Source organism: Oncorhynchus clarkii, unplaced genomic scaffold (genome assembly GCF_045791955.1).
Source record: "Oncorhynchus clarkii lewisi isolate Uvic-CL-2024 unplaced genomic scaffold, UVic_Ocla_1.0 unplaced_contig_458_pilon_pilon, whole genome shotgun sequence".
In the NCBI taxonomy this organism is placed as follows: domain Eukaryota; kingdom Metazoa; phylum Chordata; class Actinopteri; order Salmoniformes; family Salmonidae; genus Oncorhynchus; species Oncorhynchus clarkii.
Window position 1 is genome coordinate 315,484 of NW_027257958.1, and position 26,016 is coordinate 341,499.

The following is a 26,016-nucleotide window of genomic DNA, read 5'->3' on the forward strand; positions in this document are numbered from 1 at the left end:
GTACGTTTCCTGTAAGACAGCAGACGCTTGAGTTAACTCCCCAAGTTCAGATAAGGCCTTTAGCTCAGCGGACACACAAAACAAGATTCAGCTATCATCATCATCATCATCATCATCATCATCATCATCATTATCATCATTCAGTAGAGTTAACTCCCCAAGTTCAGATAAGGCCTTTAGCTCAGCGGACACACAAAACAAGATTCAGCTATCATCATCATCATCATCATCATTATCCTCATTGTCATCCTCCTCCTCATCATCATCCTCAGTCACTCTTGACACAAGAAAGAAACAATACATTTCCATTATTTTACAGTTTGACACATTTAACTGCATGGTAATATAATCAGAACTCTCTTTAAACAGTTACAGAACACTTCCCAACCCCCCGGGACTAATAACCAGTTAACTAACCAAGTACTAACTAACCACCCTGGTTAACTAACCAAGTACTAACTAACCACCCTGGTTAACTAACCAAGTACTAACTAACCTCCCTGGTTAACTAACCAAGTACTAACTAACCTCCCTGGTTAACTAACCTAGTACTAACTAACCACCCTGGTTAACTAACCAAGTACTAACTAACCTCCCTGGTTAACTAACCAAGTACTAACTAACCTCCCTGGTTAACTAACCTAGTACTAACTAACCACCCTGGTTAACTAACCAAGTACTAACTAACCACCCTGGTTAACTAAACCAGTACAAACTAACCACCCTGGTTAACTAACCAAGTACTAACTAACCACCCTGGTTAACTAACCAAGTACTAACTAACCACCCTGGTTAACTAACCAAGTATGAACTAACCACCCTGGTTAACTAACCAAGTACTAACTAACCACCCTGGTTAACTAACCAAGTACTAACTAACCACCCTGGTTAACTAACCAAGTACTAACTAACCACCCTGGTTAAGTATAAACAACAACATCTCTGTTTGGCAGTGGTCAGATAATTCCTAGACAGCGTTTGAAATCACACCCTATTCCCTATGAAGTGCACTACTTTCTACTGAGCCAGGGCCCTATAGCAGGTCACTATAGAGGGAATGGGCCCTATAGCAGGTCACTATAGATGGAATGGGCCCTATAGCAGGTCACTATAGAGGGAATGGGCCCTATAGCAGGTCACTTATAGAGGGAATGGGCCCTATAGCAGGTCACTATAGAGGGAAAGGGCCCTATAGCAGGTCACTATAGAGGGAATGGGCCCTATAGCAGGTCACTTATAGAGGGAATGGGCCCTATAGCAGGTCACTATAGAGGGAATGGGCCCTATAGCAGGTCACTATAGAGGGAATGGGCCCTCCCTGGTCAATAGCAGGTCACTATAGAGGGAATGGGCCCTATAGCAGGTCACTATAGAGGGAATGGGCCCTCCTTGGTCAATAGCAGGTCACTATAGAGGGAATGGGCCCTGGTCACTAGCAGGTCACTCTAGAGGGAATGGGCCCTCCCTGGTCAATAGCAGGTCACTATAGAGGGAATGGGCCCTCCCTGGTCAATAGCAGGTCACTATAGAGGGAATGGGCCCTCCCTGGTCAACAGCAGGTCACTATAGAGGGAATGGGCCCTCCCTGGTCAATAGCAGGTCACTATAGAGGGAATGGGCCCTGGTCAATAGCAGGTCACTATGGGGAATGGGCCCTCCCTGGTCAATAGCAGGTCACTTATAGAGGGAATGGGCCCTCCCTGGTCAATAGCAGGTCACTTATAGAGGGAATGGGCCCTCCCTGGTCAATAGCAGGTCACTATGGGGAATGGGCCCTCCCTGGTCAATAGCAGGTCACTATAGAGGGAATGGGCCCTCCCTGGTCAATAGCAGGTCACTATGGGGAACGGGCCCTCCCTGGTCAATAGCAGGTCACTATGGGGAACGGGCCCTGGTCAATAGCAGGTCACTATGGGGAACGGGCCCTCCCTGGTCAATAGCAGGTCACTATAGAGGGAATGGGCCCTATAGCAGGTCACTATAGAGGGAATGGGCCCTGGTCAATAGCAGGTCACTATGGGGAATGGGCCCTCCCTGGTCAATAGCAGGTCACTATGGGGAACGGGCCCTCCCTGGTCAATAGCAGGTCACTATGGGGAACGGGCCCTGGTCAATAGCAGGTCACTATGGGGAACGGGCCCTCCCTGGTCAATAGCAGGTCACTATAGAGGGAATGGGCCCTATAGCAGGTCACTATAGAGGGAATGGGCCCTGGTCAATAGCAGGTCACTATGGGGAATGGGCCCTCCCTGGTCAATAGCAGGTCACTATGGGGAACGGGCCCTCCCTGGTCAATAGCAGGTCACTATGGGGAACGGGCCCTGGTCAATAGCAGGTCACTATGGGGAACGGGCCCTCCCTGGTCAATAGCAGGTCACTCTAGAGGGAATGGGCCCTATAGCAGGTCACTATAGAGGGAATGGGCCCTCCCTGGTCAATAGCAGGTCACTATAGAGGGAATGGGCCCTCCCTGGTCAATAGCAGGTCACTATAGAGGGAATGGGCCCTATAGCAGGTCACTATAGAGGGAATGGGCCCTGGTCAATAGCAGGTCACTATGTGGAATGGGCCCTGGTCAATAGCAGGTCACTATGGGGAATGGGCCCTCCCTGGTCAATAGCAGGTCACTATGGGGAACGGGCCCTGGTCAATAGCAGGTCACTATGGGGAATGGGCCCTCCCTGGTCAATAGCAGGTCACTATAGAGGGAATGGGCCCTCCCTGGTCAATAGCAGGTCACTATAGAGGGAATGGGCCCTCCCTGGTCAACAGCAGGTCACTATAGAGGGAATGGGCCCTCCCTGGTCAATAGCAGGTCACTATAGAGGGAATGGGCCCTGGTCAATAGCAGGTCACTATGGGGAATGGGCCCTCCCTGGTCAATAGCAGGTCACTTATAGAGGGAATGGGCCCTCCCTGGTCAATAGCAGGTCACTTATAGAGGGAATGGGCCCTCCCTGGTCAATAGCAGGTCACTATGGGGAATGGGCCCTTCCTGGTCAATAGCAGGTCACTATAGAGGGAATGGGCCCTCCCTGGTCAATAGCAGGTCACTATGGGGAACGGGCCCTCCCTGGTCAATAGCAGGTCACTATGGGGAACGGGCCCTGGTCAATAGCAGGTCACTATAGAGGGAATGGGCCCTCCCTGGTCAATAGCAGGTCAGAGGGAATGGGCCCTATAGCAGGTCACTATAGAGGGAATGGGCCCTGGTCAATAGCAGGTCTCTATGGGGAATGGGCCCTCCCTGGTCAATAGCAGGTCACTATGGGGAACGGGCCCTCCCTGGTCAATAGCAGGTCACTATGGGGGACGGGCCCTGGTCAATAGCAGGTCACTATGGGGAACGGGCCCTCCCTGGTCAATAGCAGGTCACTCTAGAGGGAATGGGCCCTATAGCAGGTCACTATAGAGGGAATGGGCCCTCCCTGGTCAATAGCAGGTCACTATAGAGGGAATGGGCCCTCCCTGGTCAATAGCAGGTCACTATAGAGGGAATGGGCCCTATAGCAGGTCACTATAGAGGGAATGGGCCCTGGTCAATAGCAGGTCACTATGGGGAATGGGCCCTCCCTGGTCAATAGCAGGTCACTATGGGGAACGGGCCCTGGTCTCAGAGCGATATCTAGAGGATGTGTGGTTGGACCGGGTTGACAAGACTATTGGAGATGAGCCCTGGTGTGTCCGTGCGTTTCCAGTTGCAGTGAATGCTATTCCCGAGGTGTGGGGTTGTTTGGGGCTCTGTGGCACAAAATGGCTGCCGTGTGTCTCCCCCGTAACGGAGGACACTGGACCCTGAACTCTGACCCTGCTTTGGCACAGTTTTACAGTAACGTAACATGGTGTGTGAGGTGGTGGTGGTGACAGTACCCAAGGAGGCCTCCCTCGTCGTAATACCACGATGCTAACATTTCACAACAGTTCTAAATCCCTAACGGGGGATCCCTAAATCAATACAAACAAAACAACAATACCCTGATTGATCATTAAACAGTAAGAAAGTCGATCAGTTCGATCAGTCGGTCAAATATTGATCCCAGTAACAGTTGGGAGGTCATTTGATGGGTTGATGGTGGGAATGTAACTCATCGATTTGATTATCGATTAGTTGAAAAATCGATCGATTCAGCATTTATTTTTTTTGTTTGTTTGTTGTAGGATTTCATACACATGGGGTCAGAGGTCAGATCTCCGTAATGGTTCAGGTTAAGACTAGGGGCATGGGGAATCTGATCCTAGATCTGTGTTTAGGTTTGAACAGTAGATATGGGTAGTTAAGACTAGCGGCATGGGGAATCTGATCCTAGATCTGTGTTTAGGTTTGAACAGTAGATATGGGTAGTTAAGACTAGCGGCATGGGGAATCTGATCCTAGATCTGTGTTTAGGTTTGAACAGTAGATATGGGTAGTTAAGACTAGCGGCATGGGGAATCTGATCCTAGATCTGTGTTTAGGTTTGAACAGTAGATATGGGTAGTTAAGACTAGCGGCATGGGGAATCTGATCCTAGATCTGTGTTTAGGTTAGAACAGTAGATATGGGTAGTTAAGACTAGGGGCACGGGGAATCTGATCCTAGATCTGTGTTTAGGTTAGAACAGTAGATATGGGTAGTTAAGACTAGCGGCATGGGGAATCTGATCCTAGATCTGTGTTTAGGTTAGAACAGTAGATATGGGTAGTTAAGACTAGCGGCATGGGGAATCTGATCCTAGATCTGTGTTTAGGTTTGAACAGTAGATATGGGTAGTTAAGACTAGCGGCATGGGGAATCTGATCCTAGATCTGTGTTTAGGTTAGAACAGTAGATATGGGTAGTTAAGACTAGCGGCATGGGGAATCTGATCCTAGATCTGTGTTTAGGTTTGAACAGTAGATATGGGTAGTTAAGACTAGCGGCATGGGGAATCTGATCCTAGATCTGTGTTTAGGTTAGAACAGTAGATATGGGTAGGGCCTCGGCTATGTCCCAATTCTCTCCCCTTCCTCCCAAAGTACACACTTCCTCACTTGAAAGGAAATGAGTGGTAAATGGAGACTCTACTCCAGGTTAACGCCAATCATGTTTTTATATTTGTGTTTATATATAAAAAAAAAATGTATTTAATCTTTATTTAACTAGGCAAGTCAGTTAAGAACACATTATTATTTACAATGACGACCTTACCCCCCCCCCACAGGCCAAAACCCGGACGACGCTGGGCCAATCGTGCGCCGCCCTCTTAGGACTCCCAATCACGGCCGGATGTGACACAGCCTGGGATTCGAACCAGGCACTGTAGTGACGCTTCGTGCACTGAGATGCCACTAGACGGCCGCGCCACTCAGGAGTAGTGAACAAGTGCACGCTCAAGAGGGAGGAGAGACAACTGGGATACACCCTTTTGGTCCTAAACTATATCCTGGTGATGGAATGATATGAGATCTGGAAGAGGGGCAGGATCACGGAGCTAATGCAGAGCTGTGATGGGTCAGTCCATGTCGGGGTACTCTGGGTTAACGAATGAGAATCCCTGGAACTCTTCCTGGTCCAGGTTCATGATGACCTCCTGGTCGGGGGGGGTCAGGACGGGGGGGTGGCGGGTAAAGAAACGATCAAAGTTCTCTGCCTCGCGACCGCACTGTAGGGGAGGGGGGCGGGGGGGAGAGAAGAGGGATGGATGAGATGAATTAAAAAACAGAGAAGAAACAGAAGATACACATAATGAAGTAGATGGAGAGTCATCCAGTCCTCATCCACAACATAATATAATGAAGTAGATGGAGTCATCCAGTCCTCATCCACAACATAATATAATGAAGTAGATGGAGAGTCATCCAGTCCTCATCCACAACATAATTTAATGAAGTAGATGGAGTCATCCAGTCCTCATCCACAACATAATATAATGAAGTAGATGGAGTCATCCAGTCCTCATCCACAACATAATATAATGAAGTAGATGGAGAGTCATCCAGTCCTCATCCACAACATAATATAATGAAGTAGATGGAGAGTCATCCAGTCCTCATCCACAACATAATATAATGAAGTAGATGGAGAGTCATCCAGTCCTCATCCACAACATAATATAATGAAGTAGATGGAGAGTCATCCAGTCCTCATCCACAACATAATTTAATGAAGTAGATGGAGTCATCCAGTCCTCATCCACAACATAATATAATGAAGTAGATGGAGAGTCATCCAGTCCTCATCCACAACATAATATAATGAAGTAGATGGAGAGTCATCCAGTCCTCATCCACAACATAATATAATGAAGTAGATGGAGAGTCATCCAGTCCTCATCCACAACATAATATAATGAAGTAGATGGAGTCATCCAGTCCTCATCCACAACATAATATAATGAAGTAGATGGAGTCATCCAGTCCTCATCCACAACATAATATAATTAAGTAGATGGAGAGTCATCCAGTCCTCATCCACAACATAATATAATGAAGTAGATGGAGAGTCATCCAGTCCTCATCCACAACATAATATAATGAAGTAGATGGAGAGTCATCCAGTCCTCATCCACAACATAATATAATGAAGTAGATGGAGTCATCCAGTCCTCATCCACAACATAATATAATGAAGTAGATGGAGTCATCCAGTCCTCATCCACAACATAATATAATGAAGTAGATGGAGTCATCCAGTCCTCATCCACAACATAATATAATGAAGTAGATGGAGTCATACAGTCCTCATGCACAACATAATATAATGAAGTAGATGGAGTCATCCAGTCCTCATCCACAACATAATATAATGAAGTAGATGGAGTCATACAGTCCTCATCCACAACATAATATAAATATAATGAAGTCCTCATCCACAACATAATATAATGAAGTAGATGGAGTCACCCAGTCCTCATCCACAACATAAGATAATGAAGTAGATGGAGTCATCCAGTCCTCATCCACAACATAATATAATGAAGTAGATGGAGTCATACAGTCCTCATCCACAACATAATATAAATATAATGAAGTCCTCATCCACAACATAATATAAATATAATGAAGTCCTCATCCACAACATAATATAAATATAATGAAGTCCTCATCCACAACATAATATAAATATAATGAAGTCCTCATCCACAACATAATATAAATATAATGAAGTAGATCGAGTCATCCAGTCCTCATGACTCAGTCCCCACTCCAGGACCTTGAAATGCTTCTTACGAAGCCACTCCTTTGTTGCCCGAGCGGTGTGTTTGGGATCATTGTCATGCTGAAAGACCCAGCCATGTTTCATCTTCAATGCCTTTGCTGATGGAAGGAGATTTTCACTCAAAATCTCACGATACATGGCCCCATTCATTCTTTCCTTTACACGGATCAGTCGTCCTGGTCCCTTTGCAGAAAAACAGCCCCAAAGCATGATGTTTCCACCCCCATGCTTCACAGTACGTATGGTGTTCTTTGGATGCAACTCAGCATTCTTTGTCCTCCAAACACAACGAGTTGAGTTTTTACCAAAAAGTTATATTTTGGTTTCATCTGACCATATGACATTCTCCCAATCTTCTTCTGGATCATCCAAATGCTCTCTAACAAACTTCAGACGGGCCTGGACATGTACTGGCTTAAGCAGGGGGACACGTCTGGCACTGCAGGATTTGAGTCCCTGGCGGCGTAGTGTGTAACTGATGGTAGGCTTTGTTACTTTGGTCCCAGCTCTCTGCAGGTCATTCACTAGGTTCCCCCGTGTGGTTCTGGGATTTTTGCTCACCATTCTTGTGATCATTTTGACCCCACGGGGTGAGATCTTGCGTGGAGCCCCAGATCGAGGGAGATTATCAGTGGTCTTGTATGTCTTCCATTTCCTAATAATTGCTCCCACAGTTGATTTCTTCAAACCAAGCTGCTTACCTATTGCAGATTCAGTCTTCCCAGCCTGGTGGTGCAGGTCTACAATTGTGTTTCTGGTGTCCTTTGACAGCTCTTTGGTCTTGGCCATAGTGGAGTTTGGAGTGTGACTGTTTGAGGTTGTGTACAGGTGTCTTTTATACTGATAACAAGTTCAAACAGGTGCCATTAATACAGGTAACGAGTGGAGGACAGAGGAGCCTCTTAAAGAAGTTACAGGTCTGTGAGAGCCAGAAATCTTGCTTGTTTGTAGGTGACCAAATACTTATTTTCCACCATAATTTGCAAATAAATTCATTAAAAATCCTACAATGTGATTTTCTGGATTTTTTCTCTCTCATTTTGTCTGTCATAGTTGAAGTGTACCTATGATGAAAATTACAGGCCTCTTCTCATCTTTTTAAGTGGGAGAACTCGCACAATTGGTGGCTGATTAAATACTTTTTTGCCCCACTGTATATGTAACAGATGTGAAACGGCTAGTTTAGTTAGCGTGGGCGCTAAATAGCGTTTCAATCAGTGACGTCACTTGCTCTGAGACCTTGAAGTAGTAGTTCCCCTTGCTCTGCAAGGGCCGCGGCTTTTGTGGAGCGATGGGTAACGATGCTTCGAGGGTGACTGTTGATGTGTGCAGAAGGTCCCTAGTTCGCGCCCGGGTATGGGCGAGGGGACGGTCTAAATTTGTACTGTTACATATATGTATATATATATATATATATATATAGAGAGAGAGAGATAGGTTATATAGGTCAGACTCACAGCTTTGGGTTTGAAGGGCGGCTGGACTTCCTTGTTCTCCAGTTTGTCCCAGTGTATATATATATATATAGGTTATATAGGTCAGACTCACAGCTTTGGGTTTGAAGGGCGGCTGGACTTCCTTGTTCTCCAGTTTGTCCCAGTGTATATATATATATATATAGGTTATATAGGTCAGACTCACAGCTTTGGGTTTGAAGGGCGGCTGGACTTCCTTGTTCTCCAGTTTGTCCCAGTCCATGTAACGAAAGAAAGCGTGTTCCTTTATATCCCTCTCCCCCTCCGGACCACAGCCCAGACGCTTCCCTGGGTGCTTGGTCATCAACTAGAGACAGGGGTCAGAGGTCAGAGTGTGTGTGTGTGTGTGAGAGAGAGAGAGAGAGAGATAGAGAGTGTAAGTGTGTATACTCACCCCTTTGCAGATGGCGACAGCCTCCTTGGACATGGACTTGGGGTAGGAGACGTGATGCTCCATGATGGACTGAAACAACTCATCCTCGTCCTCACCATCGAACGGAGGCTGGGGAGGGACACACAGAGCGCCACTGAGAGGACACCGCTGACATTCTGCACTACGTACTGTAAGACGATGAACCGAGACAAATAACACACACACACACACACACACACACACACCTACCTGTCCAGCCAGCATCTCGTAGAGCAGAACTCCAAAGGCCCACCAGTCCACGGACTTCCCATAGGGCTGGTACGCTATGATCTGGAGGGGGGAGGAGAGAGGGATGAGATAGGAGGAGGATAGAGGACTAAGGGGGGAGGAGAGAGGGATGAGATAGAAGGATAGAGGACTAAGGGGGAGGAGAGAGGAATGAGATAGGAGGAGGATAGAGGACTAAGGGGTGGAGGAGAGAGGGATGAGATAGGAAGAGGATAGAGGACTAAGGGGGAGGAGAGAGGGATGAGATAGGAGGAGGATAGAGGACTAAGGGGGAGGAGAGAGGGATGAGATAGGAGGAGGATAGAGGACTAAGGGGGGGAGTAGAGAGGGATGAGATAGGAGGAGGATAGAGGACTAAGGGGGTAGGAGAGAGGGATGAGATAGAGGACTAAGGGGGGAGGAGCAAGTGATGAGATAGAAGGAGGATAGAGGACTAAGGGGGAGGAGAGAGGGATAGAGGACTATCCTGTCTGGGTTGGCTCCCCCCCCCCCTTTGGGTTGTGCCGTGGCGGAGGTCTTTGTGGGCTATACTCGGCCTTGTCTCAGGATGGTAAGTTGGTGGTTGAAGATATCCCTCTAGTGGTGTGGGGGCTGTGCTTTGGCAAAGTGGGTGGGGTTATATCCTTCCTGCTTGGCCCTGTCCGGGGGTGTCCTCGGATGGGGCCACAGTGTCTCCTGACCCCTCCTGTCTCAGCCTCCAGTATTTATGCTGCAGTAGTTTATGTGTCGGGGGGCTAGGGTCAGTTTGTTATATCTGGAGTACTTCTGTCCTATTCGGTGTCCTGTGTGAATTTAAGTGTGCTCTCTCTAATTCTCTCTTTCTCTCTTTCTTTCTCGGAGGACCTGAGCCCTAGGACCATGCCTCAGGACTACCTGACATGATGACTCCTTGCTGTCCCCAGTCCACCTGGCCGTGCTGCTGCTCCAGTTTCAACTGTTCTGCCTTATTATTATTCGACCATGCTGGTCATTTATGAACATTTGAACATCTTGGCCATGTTCTGTTATAATCTCCACCCGACACAGCCAGAAGAGGACTGGCCACCCCACATAGCCTGGTTCCTCTCTAGGTTTCTTCCTAGGTTCTGGCCTTTCTAGGGAGTTTTTCCTAGCCACTGTGCTTCTACACCTGCATTGCTTGCTGTTTGGGGTTTTAGGCTGGGTTTCTGTACAGCACTTTGAGATATCAGCTGATGTATTTATATAGCCCTTCGTACATTTGATTTGATTTTGATTTGAGGACTAAGGGGAGTAACAGAAGCGAGTTGAAGAACAGAAGCAATCCTTACCTCAGGAGCGATGTAGTCTGGGGTCCCACAGAAGGTCTTGGTGGTGACACCGTCTAACATGTTCTCTTTGCACATCCCAAAGTCAGCGATCTTAATGTGGCCTTCTGCATCCAGCATCACGTTGTCCAGCTTCAGATCCCTAGGAGAGGCACACAGAGACAGACTATCTTAATGTGGCCTTCTGCATCCAGCATCACGTTGTCCAGCTTCAGATCCCTAGGAGAGGCACACAGAGACAGACTATCTTAATGTGGCCTTCTGCATCCAGCATCACGTTGTCCAGCTTCAGATCCCTAGGAGAGGCACACAGAGACAGACTATCTTAATGTGGCCTTCTGCATCCAGCATCACGTTGTCCAGCTTCAGATCCCTAGGAGAGGCACACAGAGACAGACTATCTTAATGTGGCCTTCTGCATCCAGCATCACGTTGTCCAGCTTCAGATCCCTAGGAGAGGCACACACACACACACACACACGTTAAACCTACATACACACGTTACACACACAGACACATTATACATGCACAGACATATTAAACATACACTATATATATATATATCCAAAAGTATGTGGACACCCCTTCAAAATGTGGCATTCGGGTTGTTTCAGCCACACCGCTGTTGCTGACTGGTGTATAAAATTGAGCACACAGCCATGCAATCTCCATAGACAAGCAATGGCAGTAGAATGGCCTTACTGAAGAGCTCAGTGACTTTCAACATGGCGCCGTTATAGGATGCCACCTTTCCAACAAGTCAGTCCGTCACATTTCTGCCCTGCTAGAGCTTCCCTCAGTCAAATGTAAGTGCTGTTATTGTGAAGGGGAAACGTCTAGGAGCAACAACGGCTCAGCCGCAAAGTGGTAGGACACACAAGCTCACAAAACGGGCCAAGTGCTGAAAATGACTCAAGTAAAAGTGAAAGTCACCCAGTAAAATACTACTCAAGTAGTACTTGTCTAAAAGTATTTGGTTTAAAATATACTTAAGTATCTAAAGTAAAAAGTATAAACCATTTCAAATTCCTTATATTAAGCAAACCAGACGGCACCATGAAAAATAAATACAAATTGATGGATAGCCAGGGGCTCCAACACTCAGACATCATTTAGCCAGGGGCTCCAACACTCAGACATCATTTAGCCAGCGGCTCCAACACTCAGACATCATTTAGCCAGGGGCTCCAACACTCAGACATCATTTAGCCAGCGGCTCCAACACTCAGACATCATTTAGCCAGGGGCTCCAACACTCAGACATCATTTAGCCAGGGGCTCCAACACTCAGACATCATTTAGCCAGGGGCTCCAACACTCAGACATCATTTAGCCAGGGGCTCCAACACTCAGACATCATTTAGCCAGGGGCTCCAACACTCAGACATCATTTAGCCAGGGGGCTCCAACACTCAGACATCATTTAGCCAGGGGCTCCAACACTCAGACATCATTTAGCCAGGGGCTCCAACACTCAGACATCATTTAGCCAGGGGCTCCAACACTCAGACATCATTTACAAACCAAACATTTGTGTTTGGTGAGTCCTCCAGATCAGAGGCAGTAGGGATGACCAGGGATGTTCTCTGTTTAGTGAGTCCGCCAGATCAGAGGCAGTAGGGATGACCAGGGATGTTCTCTGTTTAGTGAGTCCTCCAGATCAGAGGCAGTAGGGATGACCAGGGATGTTCTCTGTTTAGTGAGTCCTCCAGATCAGAGGCAGTAGGGATGACCAGGGATGTTCTCTGTTTAGTGAGTCATCCAGATCAGACAGTAGGGATGACCAGGGATGTTCTCTGTTTAGGGAGTCATCCAGATCAGACCGTAGGGAGGACCAGGGATGTTCTCTGTTTAGTGAGTCCTCCAGATCAGAGGCAGTAGGGAGGACCAGGGATGTTCTCTGTTTAGTGAGTCCTCCAGATCAGAGGCAGTAGGGATGACCAGGGTTGTTCTCTGTTTAGTGAGTCCTCCAGATCAGAGGCAGTAGGGATGACCAGGGATGTTCTCTGTTTAGTGAGTCCTCCAGATCAGAGGCTGTAGGGATGACCAGGGATGTTCTCTGTTTAGTGAGTCCTCCAGATCAGAGTCAGTAGGGACGACCAGGGATGTTCTCTGTTTAGTGAGTCCACCAGATCAGAGGCAGTAGGGATGACCAGGGATGTTCTCTGTTTAGTGAGTCCTCCAGATCAGAGGCAGTAGGGATGACCAGGGATGTTCTCTGTTTAGTGAGTCCTCCAGATCAGAGGCAGTAGGGATGACCAGGGATGTTCTCTGTTTAGTGAGTCCTCCAGATCAGAGGCAGTAGGGATGACCAGGGATGTTCTCTGTTTAGTGAGTCCTCCAGATCAGAGGCAGTAGGGATGACCAGGGATGTTCTCTGTTTAGTGAGTCCTCCAGATCAGAGGCAGTAGGGATGACCAGGGATGTTCTCTGTTTAGTGAGTCCTCCAGATCAGAGGCAGTAGGGATGACCAGGGATGTTCTCTGTTTAGTGAGTCCTCCAGATCAGAGGCAGTAGGGATGACCAGGGATGTTCTCTGTTTAGTGAGTCCTCCAGATCAGTGTCAGTAGGGACGACCAGGGATGTTCTCTGTTTAGTGAGTCCTCCAGATCAGTGTCAGTAGGGACGACCAGGGATGTTCTCTGTTTAGTGAGTCCTCCAGATCAGAGGCAGTAGGGATGACCAGGGATGTTCTCTGTTTAGTGAGTCCTCCAGATCAGAGGCAGTAGGGATGACCAGGGATGTTCTCTGTTTAGTGAGTCCTCCAGATCAGAGGCAGTAGGGATGACCAGGGATGTTCTCTGTTTAGTGAGTCCTCCAGATCAGAGGCAGTAGGGACGACCAGGGATGTTCTCTGTTTAGTGAGTCCTCCAGATCAGAGGCAGTAGGGATGACCAGGGATGTTCTCTGTTTAGTGAGTCCTCCAGATCAGAGGCAGTAGGGATGACCAGGGATGTTCTCTGTTTAGTGAGTCCTCCAGATCAGAGGCAGTAGGGATGACCAGGGATGTTCTCTGTTTAGTGAGTCCTCCAGATCAGAGGCAGTAGGGATGACCAGGGATGTTCTCTGTTTAGTGAGTCCTCCAGATCAGAGGCAGTAGGGACGACCAGGGATGTTCTCTGTTTAGTGAGTCCTCCAGATCAGAGGCAGTAGGGATGACCAGGGATGTTCTCTGTTTAGTGAGTCCTCCAGATCAGAGGCAGTAGGGACGACCAGGGATGTTCTCTGTTTAGTGAGTCCTCCAGATCAGAGGCAGTAGGGATGACCAGGGTTGTTCTCTGTTTAGTGAGTCCTCCAGATCAGAGGCAGTAGGGATGACCAGGGATGTTCTCTGTTTAGTGAGTCCTCCAGATCAGAGGTAGTAGTGATGACCAGGGATGTTCTCTGTTTAGTGAGTCCTCCAGATCAGAGGCAGTAGGGATGACCAGGGATGTTCTCTGTTTAGTGAGTCCTCCAGATCAGAGGCAGTAGGGACGACCAGGGATGTTCTCTGTTTAGTGAGTCCTCCAGATCAGAGGCAGTAGGGATGACCAGGGATGTTCTCTGTTTAGTGAGTCCTCCAGATCAGAGGCAGTAGGGACGACCAGGGATGTTCTCTGTTTAGTGAGTCCTCCAGATCAGAGGCAGTAGGGATGACCAGGGATGTTCTCTGTTTAGTGAGTCCGCCAGATCAGAGGCAGTAGGGATGACCAGGGATGTTCTCTGTTTAGTGAGTCCGCCAGATCAGAGGCAGTAGGGATGACCAGGGATGTTCTCTGTTTAGTGAGTCCTCCAGATCAGAGGCAGTAGGGATGACCAGGGATGTTCTCTGTTTAGTGAGTCCTCCAGATCAGAGGCAGTAGGGATGACCAGGGATGTTCTCTGTTTAGTGAGTCCTCCAGATCAGAGGCAGTAGGGATGACCAGGGATGTTCTCTGTTTAGTGAGTCCTCCAGATCAGAGGCAGTAGGGATGACCAGGGATGTTCTCTGTTTAGTGAGTCCTCCAGATCAGAGGCAGTAGGGATGACCAGGGATGTTCTCTGTTTAGTGAGTCCTCCAGATCAGAGGCAGTAGGGATGACCAGGGATGTTCTCTGTTTAGTGAGTCCTCCAGATCAGAGGCAGTAGGGATGACCAGGGATGTTCTCTGTTTAGTGAGTCCTCCAGATCAGAGGCAGTAGGGAGGACCAGGGATGTTCTCTGTTTAGTGAGTCCTCCAGATCAGAGGCAGTAGGGACGACCAGGGATGTTCTCTGTTTAGTGAGTCCTCCAGATCAGAGACAGTAGGGATGACCAGGGATGTTCTCTGTTTAGTGAGTCCTCCAGATCAGAGGCAGTAGGGATGACCAGGGATGTTCTCTGTTTAGTGAGTCCTCCAGATCAGAGGCAGTAGGGACGACCAGGGATGTTCTCTGTTTAGTGAGTCATCCAGATCAGAGGCAGTAGGGATGTTCTCTGTTTAGTGAGTCCTCCAGATCAGAGGCAGTAGGGATGTTCTCTGTTTAGTGAGTCCTCCAGATCAGAGGCAGTAGGGACGACCAGGGATGTTCTCTGTTTAGTGAGTCATCCAGATCAGAGGCAGTAGGGATGTTCTCTGTTTAGTGAGTCATCCAGATCAGAGGCAGTAGGGATGTTCTCTGTTTAGTGAGTCATCCAGATCAGAGGCAGTAGAGGATGACCAGGGATGTTCTCTGTTTAGTGAGTCCTCCAGATCAGAGGCAGTAGGGATGACCAGGGATGTTCTCTGTTTAGTGAGTCATCCAGATCAGAGGCAGTAGGGATGACCAGGGATGTTCTCTGTTTAGTGAGTCCTCCAGATCAGAGGCAGTAGGGATGACCAGGGATGTTCTCTGTTTAGTGAGTCCTCCAGATCAGAGGCAGTAGGGATGACCAGGGGTGTTCTCTGTTTAGTGAGTCCTCCAGATCAGAGGCAGTAGGGATGACCAGGGATGTTCTCTGTTTAGTGAGTCCTCCAGATCAGAGACAGTAGGGATGACCAGGGATGTTCTCTGTTTAGTGAGTCCTCCAGATCAGAGGCAGTAGGGACGACCAGGGATGTTCTCTGTTTAGTGAGTCCACCAGATCAGAGGCAGTAGAGGATGACCAGGGATGTTCTCTGTTTAGTGAGTCCACCAGATCAGAGGCAGTAGGGATGACCAGGGGTGTTCTCTGTTTAGTGAGTCCTCCAGATCAGAGGCAGTAGGGATGACCAGGGATGTTCTCTGTTTAGTGAGTCCTCCAGATCAGAGACAGTAGGGATGACCAGGGATGTTCTCTGTTTAGTGAGTCCTCCAGATCAGAGGCAGTAGGGACGACCAGGGATGTTCTCTGTTTAGTGAGTCCACCAGATCAGAGGCAGTAGAGGATGACCAGGGATGTTCTCTGTTTAGTGAGTCCTCCAGATCAGAGGCAGTAGAGGATGACCAGGGATGTTCTCTGTTTAGTGAGTCCTCCAGATCAGAGGCAGTAGAGGATGACCAGGGATGTTCTCTGTTTAGTGAGTCCTCCAGATCAGAGGCAGTAGGGATGACCAGGGATGTTCTCTGTTTAGTGAGTCCTCCAGATCAGAGGCAGTAGGGATGACCAGGGATGTTCTCTGTTTAGTGAGTCCTCCAGATCAGAGGCAGTAGGGATGACCAGGGATGTTCTCTGTTTAGTGAGTCCTCCAGATCAGAGGCAGTAGGGATGACCAGGGATGTTCTCTGTTTAGTGAGTCCTCCAGATCAGAGGCAGTAGGGATGACCAGGGATGTTCTCTGTTTAGTGAGTCCTCCTAATAAATACTAAATACTTATAGTAAAAATACTTTAAATGACTATTCATGTTGTTTTTTAGGGTTTCTGTACTTCACTATTTATATTTTTGCCAACTTTTACTTCACTACATTCCTAAAGACAATAATGTACTTTTTACTCCATACATTTTCCCTGACACCCAAAAGATAGTTGTTACATTATGACAGGAAAATGGTCCAATTCACACACTAAACAGAGAACATCCCTGGTCATCCCTACTGCCTCTGATCTGGAGGACTCACTAAACAGAGAACATCCCTGGTCATCCCTACTGCCTCTGATCTGGAGGACTCACTAAACAGAGAACATCCCTGGTCGTCCCTACTGCCTCTGATCTGGAGGACTCACTTGGTTTTTGCAGAAACAAGAAGGATTGTTCAGAATGGTGATATGATACGAGGTTATGATCAATAACAAGAAGGACTGTTCAGAATGATGATATGATACGAGGTTATGATCAATAACAAGAAGGACTGTTCAGAATGATGATATGATACGAGGTTATGATCAATAACAAGAAGGACTGTTCAGAATGGTGATATGATACGAGGTTATGATCAATAACAAGAAGGACTGTTCAGAATGATGATATGATACGAGGTTATGATCAATAACAAGAAGGACTGTTCAGAATGATGATATGATACGAGGTTATGATCAATAACAAGAAGGACTGTTCAGAATGATGATATGATACGAGGTTATGATCAATAACAAGAAGGACTGTTCAGAATGATGATATGATACGAGGTTATGATCAATAACAAGAAGGACTGTTCAGAATGATGATATGATACGAGGTTATGATCAATAACAAGAAGGACCGTTCAGAATGGTGATATGATACGAGGTTATGATCAATAACAAGAAGGACTGTTCAGAATGATGATATGATACGAGGTTATGATCAATAACAAGAAGGACTGTTCAGAATGATGATATGATACGAGGTTATGATCAATAACAAGAAGGACTGTTCAGAATGGTGATATGATACGAGGTTATGATCAATAACAAGAAGGACTGTTCAGAATGATGATATGATACGAGGTTATGATGAATAACAAGAAGGACTGTTCAGAATGGTGATATGATACGAGGTTATGATCAATAACAAGAAGGACTGTTCAGAATGGTGATATGATACGAGGTTATGATCAATAACAAGAAGGACTGTTCAGAATGATGATATGATACGAGGTTATGATCAATAACAAGAAGGACTGTTCAGAATGATGATATGATACGAGGTTATGATCAATAACAAGAAGGACCGTTCAGAATGGTGATATGATACGAGGTTATGATCAATAACAAGAAGGACTGTTCAGAATGATGATATGATACGAGGTTATGATCAATAACAAGGACTGTTCAGAATGATGATATGATACGAGGTTATGATCAATAACAAGAAGGACTGTTCAGAATGATGATATGATACGAGGTTATGATCAATAACAAGAAGGACCGTTCAGAATGGTGATATGATACGAGGTTATGATGAATAAGTTGCCTGTTTATAGATGTGATAGGTAAAACCTTTAGAGTTCAATTTGGGAGCTGGTAACTCTTTAAAGAACCGCATGGTGCCCCAGATCCTAATGAGTTAATTGTTACATGTTTAATTTAAATTGCGTAACAATTAACCATATTTAGGTTGATTCGATAAATAACAGTCTTTACATTCATGTTAAAAGTCAAATCACGACACCAGTGATGCGAGCCTACCAGACAAGCTAAATGCCTTCTATGCTTGCTTCGAAACAAGCAACACTGAACCATGCGTGAGAGCACCAGCTGTTCCTGTGAAATGCTTACTTAAGAGCCCTTTCCCAACAACGCAGAGTTAAAAAGTAAGACAAATTTGCAAAAAAAATAACAAAGGAAATAGAGACACAACAATGAGACTATGTACAAGGAGTACAAGTACCGAGTCAATGTGCAGGGGTATGAGGTTGTTGAGGTAATATGTAACTAGGCAAATCAGTTAAGAACAAATTCTTATTTACATTGACGGCCTACCCCGGCCAAACCCGGACCACGCTGGGCCAAATTGTGCGCCGCCCTATGGGACTCCCAATCACGGCCGGTTGTGATACGGCCTGGAATCGAACCAGGGTCTGTAGTGACGCCCGTAGCCCTGAGATGCAGTGCCTTAGACTGCTGCGGATCTGAGGGACAAATCGTTTCAGTCTCCTGAGGGGGAAGAGGCGTCGTCGTGCCCGTTTCCACTGACTGTGTTAGTGTGTTTGGACCAAGACAGACCATTAGGGATGTGGATGCTGAGGCTCCACTACAACAGGTTGATGCTCGGCCCTCTGTTTCCCCTAGTCCACGATCAGCTCCGTTTGTCTTGCTGACAAACATTCATAAGGCCGCGGGGCCAGACGGAATACCACACGTAACAAACATGGAGTAAAACAGTCACTCACCGGTAAACGATGCCTTTGGAATGGAGGAAGAGGAGGCCGATGGAGATCTCTGCAGCATAGAAACTACACACACACACACACACACACAGTTAGACCAGGCACAGAGGTGTGTGTGTGTGTGTGTGTGTGTGTGTGTGTGTGTGTGTGTGTGTGTACTCACACAGCGTGGGGTTCCTTGAACTTGCCGACCTGCTGGATCTGATACATGAGGTCTCCTCCGTTGATATACTCCATCACAAAATATAACCTGTCCTGGAGAGAGAGAGAGAGGGAGGGGGGAGAGACACTCCATCACAAAATATAACCTGTCCTGGAGAGAGAGAGAGAGAGGGGGGAGAGACACTCCATCAACAACAACACCCCTTCAAGCAGACCCCGAGAGCTGGAGGTGGAGAGAGAGACATATCTGCACTCTGGACTGTGGTGAGACAACTTCAACAGGAGAAAGAGCAGGAGAAGAACAGGGGCACTAGAGGAGAGGATCAGACTGCTGGAGGAGAGGATCAGACTGCTGGAGGAGAGGGTGAGAACGATGACGAGTGACAGAGAACAACCCATTAGAGAGCTGGCCACCCCCGCAGAGAAGCCAGTAGAACAACCCATTAGAGAGGTGGCCACCCCCGCAGAGAAGCCAGCAGAACAGTCCACATCAGACCCTGACCATAGCTTTGACATCACAGCAAGACAGATAAATGAATAACCCCAAACCCAGGGGACCCCACACACCCTCCTAGCACCCCCCGTCAACCCCTGACAACACCCCACACCCACTGAGGACACACACAAGCAACAGATTGTACTCACATAGACCGCCCCCTCAGATCAGACCTAAGCCTCTCCTGCCCACCCCATGCCCCCCCACTCCCGCAAAGAGGGCCTCAACATGAAAGTCAAACACACGCCCAGGCCGTGAGCAGGCAAACAGGCCCAAAACCCACTCTTACACTAAGCCCAAGCCAATGGCATGTACCAGATGCCCAGCAGGCTCTGTTCACACTTACTGGCCTGAGACCGAACCACACGACCAACAACACTGGACACTTTATGGAACGCAAAGCCTTCACTATATCAGAGAGCAGACCTGACCCACTCTATTAGACAGGGAAGAGACTCAGTGGGTAACTTGGTATAGAGCAGACCTAACCCACTCTATTAGACAGGGAAGAGACTCAGTGGGTAACTTGGTATAGAGCAGACCTAACCCACTCTATTAGACAGGGAAGAGGCTCAGTGGGTAACTTGGTATAGAGCAGACCTAACCCACTCTATTAGACAGGGAAGAGACTCAGTGGGTAACTTGGTATAGAGCAGACCTAACCCACTCTATTAGACAGGGAAGAGACTCAGTGGGTAACTTGGTATAGAGCAGACCTAACCCACTCTATTAGACAGGGAAGAGACTCAGTGGGTAACTTGGTATAGAGCAGACCTAACCCACTCTATTAGACAGGGAAGAGGCTCAGTGGGTAACTTGGTATAGAGCAGACCTAACCCACTCTATTAGACAGGGAAGAGACTCAGTGGGTAACTTGGTATAGAGCAGACCTAACCCACTCTATTAGACAGGGAAGAGACTCAGTGGGTAACTTGGTATAGAGCAGACCTAACCCACTCTATTAGACAGGGAAGAGACTCAGTGGGTAACTTGGTATAGAGCAGACCTAACCCACTCTATTAGACAGGGAAGAGGCTCAGTGGGTAACTTGGTATAGAGCAGACCTAACCCACTCTATTAGACAGGGAAGAGACTCAGTGGGTAACTTGGTATAGAGCAGACCTAACCCACTCTATTAGACAGGGAAGAGACTCAGTGGGTAACTTGGTATAGAGCAGACCTAACCCACTCTATTAGACAGGGAAGAGACTCAGTGGGTAACTTGGTATAGAGCAGACCTAACCCACTCTATTAGACACAAAAACACACACATTTCTTCACACAGGGTGAGACAGGGATGCAGCTTAAGCCCCACCCTCTTCAACATATATATCAATAAATTGGCGAAGGCACTAGAACAATCTGCAGCACCCGGCCTCACCCTACTGGATTCAGAAGTCAAATGTCTGCTGTCTGATCTGGTGCTTCTGTCCCCAACTAAGGAGGGCCTACAGCAGCACCTAGATCTTCTGCACAGATTCTGTCAGACCTGGGCCCTGACAGTAAATCACAGGAAGACCAAAATAATGGTGTTCCAAAAAAGGTCCAGTCGCCAGGACGACAAATACAAATTCTATCTAGACACTGTCGCTCTAGAGCACACAAAGAACTACACCTGCCTCGGTCTAGGACAGAAACACAATTAGACTCAATCAAATCATGAGAAAGCTAAAATATAACTTTTTGACACTGGAAAGAATCAACCAAAAAACATAGCAAACTTGAATGCTGTCTGGCCCTAAACAGAGAGAACACAATGGCAGAACACCTGACCACTGTGACTGACCCAACATTAAGAAAATCCTTGACTATGTACAGACTCAGTGAGCATAGCCTTGCTATTGAAAGAGGAGACCATAGAAAGACCTGGCTCTCAAGAGAAGACAAAGAGAGGGAGGAGAGAGACAGCAAGGGTTGAGAAAGAGAGAGAGAGAGAGAGAGAGAGAGAGAAAGAGAGAAAGAAAGAGAGAGAGAGACAGCAAGGGAGGAGAAGAGACTGTTCAGTATTCCCAGAATTCCACCTCAGAAAACACTGATAAAAGCAGACCACCTGCTCTTGAGAATGGTGTTTCTCTCTGTGTGTGTTTACCATGGTCTGGAAGCAGGAGTGGAGCTGGTCAGGACATGTGTGTGTGTTTGCCTCTGTGTGTGTGTGTGTTTACCATGGTCTGGAAGCAGGAGTGGAGCTGGTCAGGACATGTGTGTGTGTGTGTTTGCCTCTGTGTGTGTGTGTGTTTACCATGGTCTGGAAACAGGAGTGGAGCTGTGTGAGGAAGGGAGGTTTCCCGGACAGAGCCAGGACCCTCTTCTCCACCATGGTGCACTCCACATCATCATCCTGAATCACCACGTCCTTCTTCAGGATCTTTACGGCGTACAGCTCGTCTGCTCCTTTACGCTCTGCTAACATCACCTAGAGACGAGGGGATATTTAACAGAGTAACACACCCCCTCTCCATCCCCAACATACAGTCTCTCCACCCCCCCCCCCCCCCCACCACGCACACACACAGTCTCTCCACCCCCCCCCCCCCACCACGCACACACATACAGTCTCTCCACCCCCCCCACCACGCACACACATACAGTCTCTCTGTTCCCCCCACATACAGTCTCTCTGTCTGTCCCCCCATACAGTCTCTCCGTCCCCCCCCACAGTCTCTCTCTGTCCCCCCCCCACAGAGTCTCTCTGTCCCCCCCATACGGCCCCCCCCCACATCCGGTCTCTCTGTCCCCCCCATACAGTCTCCCCCCCCCCACATACAGTCTCTCCGTCCCCCCCACATACAGTCTCTCCACCCCCCCATACAGTCTCTCCACCCCCCCCATACAGTCTCTCCGTCCCCCCCATACAGTCTCTCCGTCCCCCCCATACAGTCTCTCCACCCCCCCACATCCGGTCTCTCTGTCCCCCCCATACAGTCTCCCCCCCCCCCACATACAGTCTCTCCGTCCCCCCCCCATACAGTCTCTCTGCCCCCCCCCATACAGTCTCTCCACCACGTACCTTCCCGAAGCTGCCCTTGCCCAACACCATAATGAAGTTGAAGTCTGTCAGTTTGACGCGGTCCTGGTTACCGTTGCTATCGTACTTAGAGGTGGAGTTAGAGGAGGAGCCGTCTGTGTTCTTCCCGGGACCAATCTTAGCCCTCTGACGGGGAGAGACAACTTCATGATCAGAGTTACAGTTTCTTAGGTCAACATTTTGATAGTTTGATAACTGACATAAAAACGTAATTACATGTTCTTCAATCTAGAAGAATGGCAGTCAGGACTGAAGAGTATAAATATCTGCTTTTCTCTGTCTAAACATTAAGCTCACGTCATTCATCACGGTCAGAGGACTGTTACAGACATACAGAGGTTAGAACAGGGGACTGTTACATAGAGGTTAGAACAGGGGACTGTTACAGACATACAGAGGTTAGAACAGGGGACTGTTACATAGAGGTTAGAACAGGGGACTGTTACAGACATACAGAGGTTAGAACAGGAGACTGTTACATAGAGGTTAGAACAGGGGACTGTTACAGACATACAGAGGTTAGAACAGGGGACTGTTACAGACATACAGAGGTTAGAACAGGGGACTGTTACATAGAGGTTAGAACAGGGGACTGTTACAGACACACAGAGGTTAGAACAGGGGACTGTTACAGACATACAGAGGTTAGAACAGGGGACTGTTACAGACACACAGAGGTTAGAACAGGGGACTGTTACAGACATACAGAGGTTAGAACAAGGGACTGTTACAGACATATAGAGGTTAGAACAGGGGACTGTTACAGACATATAGAGGTTAGAACAGGGGACTGTTACATAGAGGTTGGAGCAGGGGACTGTTACATAGAGGTTGGAACAGGGGACTGTTACATATAGAGGTTGGAACAGGGGACTGTTACATAGAGGTTGGAACAGGGGACTGTTACATAGAGGTTGGAACAGGGGACTGTTACATAGACGTTGGAACAGGGGACTGTTACATAGAGGTTGGAACAGGGGACTGTTACATACATGTAGAGGTTGGAACAGGGGACTGTTACATAGAGGTTGGAACAGGGGACTGTTACATACATATAGAGGTTGGAACAGGGGACTGTTACATAGAGGTTGGAACAGGGGACTGTTACATAGAGGTTGGAACAGGGGACTGTTACATAGACGTTGGAACAGGGGACTGTTACATACATGTAGAGGTTGGAACAGGGGACTGTTACATAGAGGTTGGAACAGGGGACTGTTACATACATATAGAGGTTGGAACAGGGGACTGTTACATAGAGGTTGGAACAGGGGACTGTTACATAGAGGTTGGAACAGGGGACTGTTACATAGAGGTTGGAACAGGGGACTGTTACATATAGAGGTTGGAACAGGGGACAGTTACATAGAGGTTGGAACAGGGGACTGTTACATAGAGGTTGGAACAGGGGACTGTTACATACATATAGAGGTTGGAACAGGGGACTGTTACATAGAGGTTGGAACAGGGGACTGTTACATAGAGGTTGGAACAGGGGACTGTTACATATAGAGTTTGGCCTAATTCGGGCCTAAATCGAGAGCCGATGGGGTAACGTTAGTGAATTGGACCTCCACTTAAGATGGAAATCAAACTGCATCTGGTTTCGACGGGGATTCCCCCCCGAGGGAAGGTGGATTAGCGCGAGGGGCTGAGCGGGTAAAAAAATGATGTGTTTGGACTGCAGTCTAGGATTTAATACCAGCATCCCTCCCTCTGGTTGACACGCCCACTTCCCGCCAGTGATGTCATCGGTTTCTCTCACCTCAAACTTTTGTCGTAGTTCCTCGTTGCCGTCTTCTCCGTCTGGTTGGACAGGAACATTAAAGTATTCTCCCTCCTCCTGGGACAACAATTTAAACCTGTAGAATATACAGATGAACACTACAGATGAACACTACAGATGAACACTACAGATGAACACTACAGATGAACACTAACACTACAGATGGACACTACAGATTAACACTAACACTACAGATGAACACTACAGATTACCACTACAGATGAACACTACAGATGAACACTACAGATGAACACTAACACTACAGATTAACACTACAGATGAACACTAACACTACAGATTAACACTAACACTACAGATTACCACTACAGATGAACACTACAGATGAACACTACAGATGAACACTACAGATGAACACTAACACTACAGATTAACACTACAGATGAACACTAACACTACAGATGAACACTACAGATTACCACTACAGATGAACACTACAGATGAACACTACAGATGAACACTACAGATGAACACTACAGATGAACACTAACACTACAGATGAACACTACAGATTACCACTACAGATGAACACTACAGATGAACACTACAGATGAACACTACAGATGAACACTAACACTACAGATGAACACTACAGATTACCACTACAGATGAACACTACAGATGAACACTACAGATGAACACTACAGATGAACACTACAGATGAACACTACAGATTAACATTACAGATGAACACTACAGATGAACACTACAGATGAACACTACAGATGAACACTACAGATGAACACTACAGATTAACACTACAGATGAACACTACAGATTAACACTACAGATGAACACTAACACTACAGATGAACACTACAGATGAACACTACAGATTAACACTACAGATTAACACTACAGATGAACACTACAGATTAACACTACAGATGAACACTAACACTACAGATGAACACTACAGATTAACACTACAGATTAACACTACAGATGAACACTACAGATTAACACTACAGATGAACACTACAGATTGACACTACAGATGAACACTAACACTACAGATGAACACTACAGATGAACACTACAGATTAACACTACAGATTAACACTACAGATTAACACTACAGATGAACACTACAGATGAACACTAACACTACAGATGAACACTACAGATGAACACTACAGATGAACACTACAGATGAACACTACAGATTAACACTACAGATTAACACTACAGATGAACACTACAGATTAACACTACAGATGAACACTAACACTACAGATGAACACTACAGATTAACACTACAGATTAACACTACAGATGAACACTACAGATTGACACTACAGATGAACACTAACACTACAGATGAACACTACAGATGAACACTACAGATTAACACTACAGATTAACACTACAGATTAACACTACAGATTAACACTACAGATGAACACTACAGATGAACACTAACACTACAGATGAACACTACAGATTACCACTACAGATGAACACTACAGATGAACACTACAGATTAACACTACAGATGAACACTACAGATTGACACTAACACTACAGATGAACACTACAGATGAACACTACAGATGAACACTAACACTACAGATGAACACTACAGATTAACACTAACACTACAGATTACCACTACAGATGAACACTACAGATGAACACTACAGATGAACACTACAGATGAACACTACAGATGAACACTACAGATTAACACTACAGATTAACACTACAGATGAACACTACAGATGA

The 26,016-nt window shown here is 47.0% G+C and overlaps 1 protein-coding gene across 1 annotated transcript; it reads right to left on the bottom strand.

Annotated features, from left to right (window-relative positions):
* Positions 1-5,163: 5,163 nt before the first annotated feature.
* LOC139394277 (protein kinase C beta type) lies at positions 5,164-24,344 on the bottom strand. The gene is made up of 10 exons (XM_071142305.1): positions 24,253-24,344; positions 22,470-22,613; positions 21,702-21,875; positions 18,968-19,059; positions 18,808-18,870; positions 10,603-10,741; positions 9,275-9,355; positions 9,047-9,154; positions 8,819-8,959; positions 5,164-5,621 (listed from the first exon to the last, which is right to left on the bottom strand). The coding sequence occupies exons 2-10, from the start codon at positions 22,497-22,499 to the stop codon at positions 5,472-5,474; spliced, it is 978 nt and encodes a 325-aa protein (XP_070998406.1). The 5' UTR covers positions 22,500-22,613; positions 24,253-24,344; the 3' UTR covers positions 5,164-5,471.
* Positions 24,345-26,016: the final 1,672 nt, after the last annotated feature.

Excerpts from the sequence above, each read along its gene's own strand:
- LOC139394277 (XM_071142305.1), bottom strand. The coding sequence starts at position 22,499 with ATGGTGTTGGGCAAGGGCAGCTTCGGGAAG. Across the intron at positions 19,060-21,701 it reads ACTCCTGTTTCCAGACCATG|GACAGGTTATATTTTGTGAT; the intron begins GTAAACACACAC and ends CTCTCTCTCCAG. Across the intron at positions 18,871-18,967 it reads TTCAAGGAACCCCACGCTGT|TTTCTATGCTGCAGAGATCT; the intron begins GTGAGTACACAC and ends GTGTGTGTGTAG.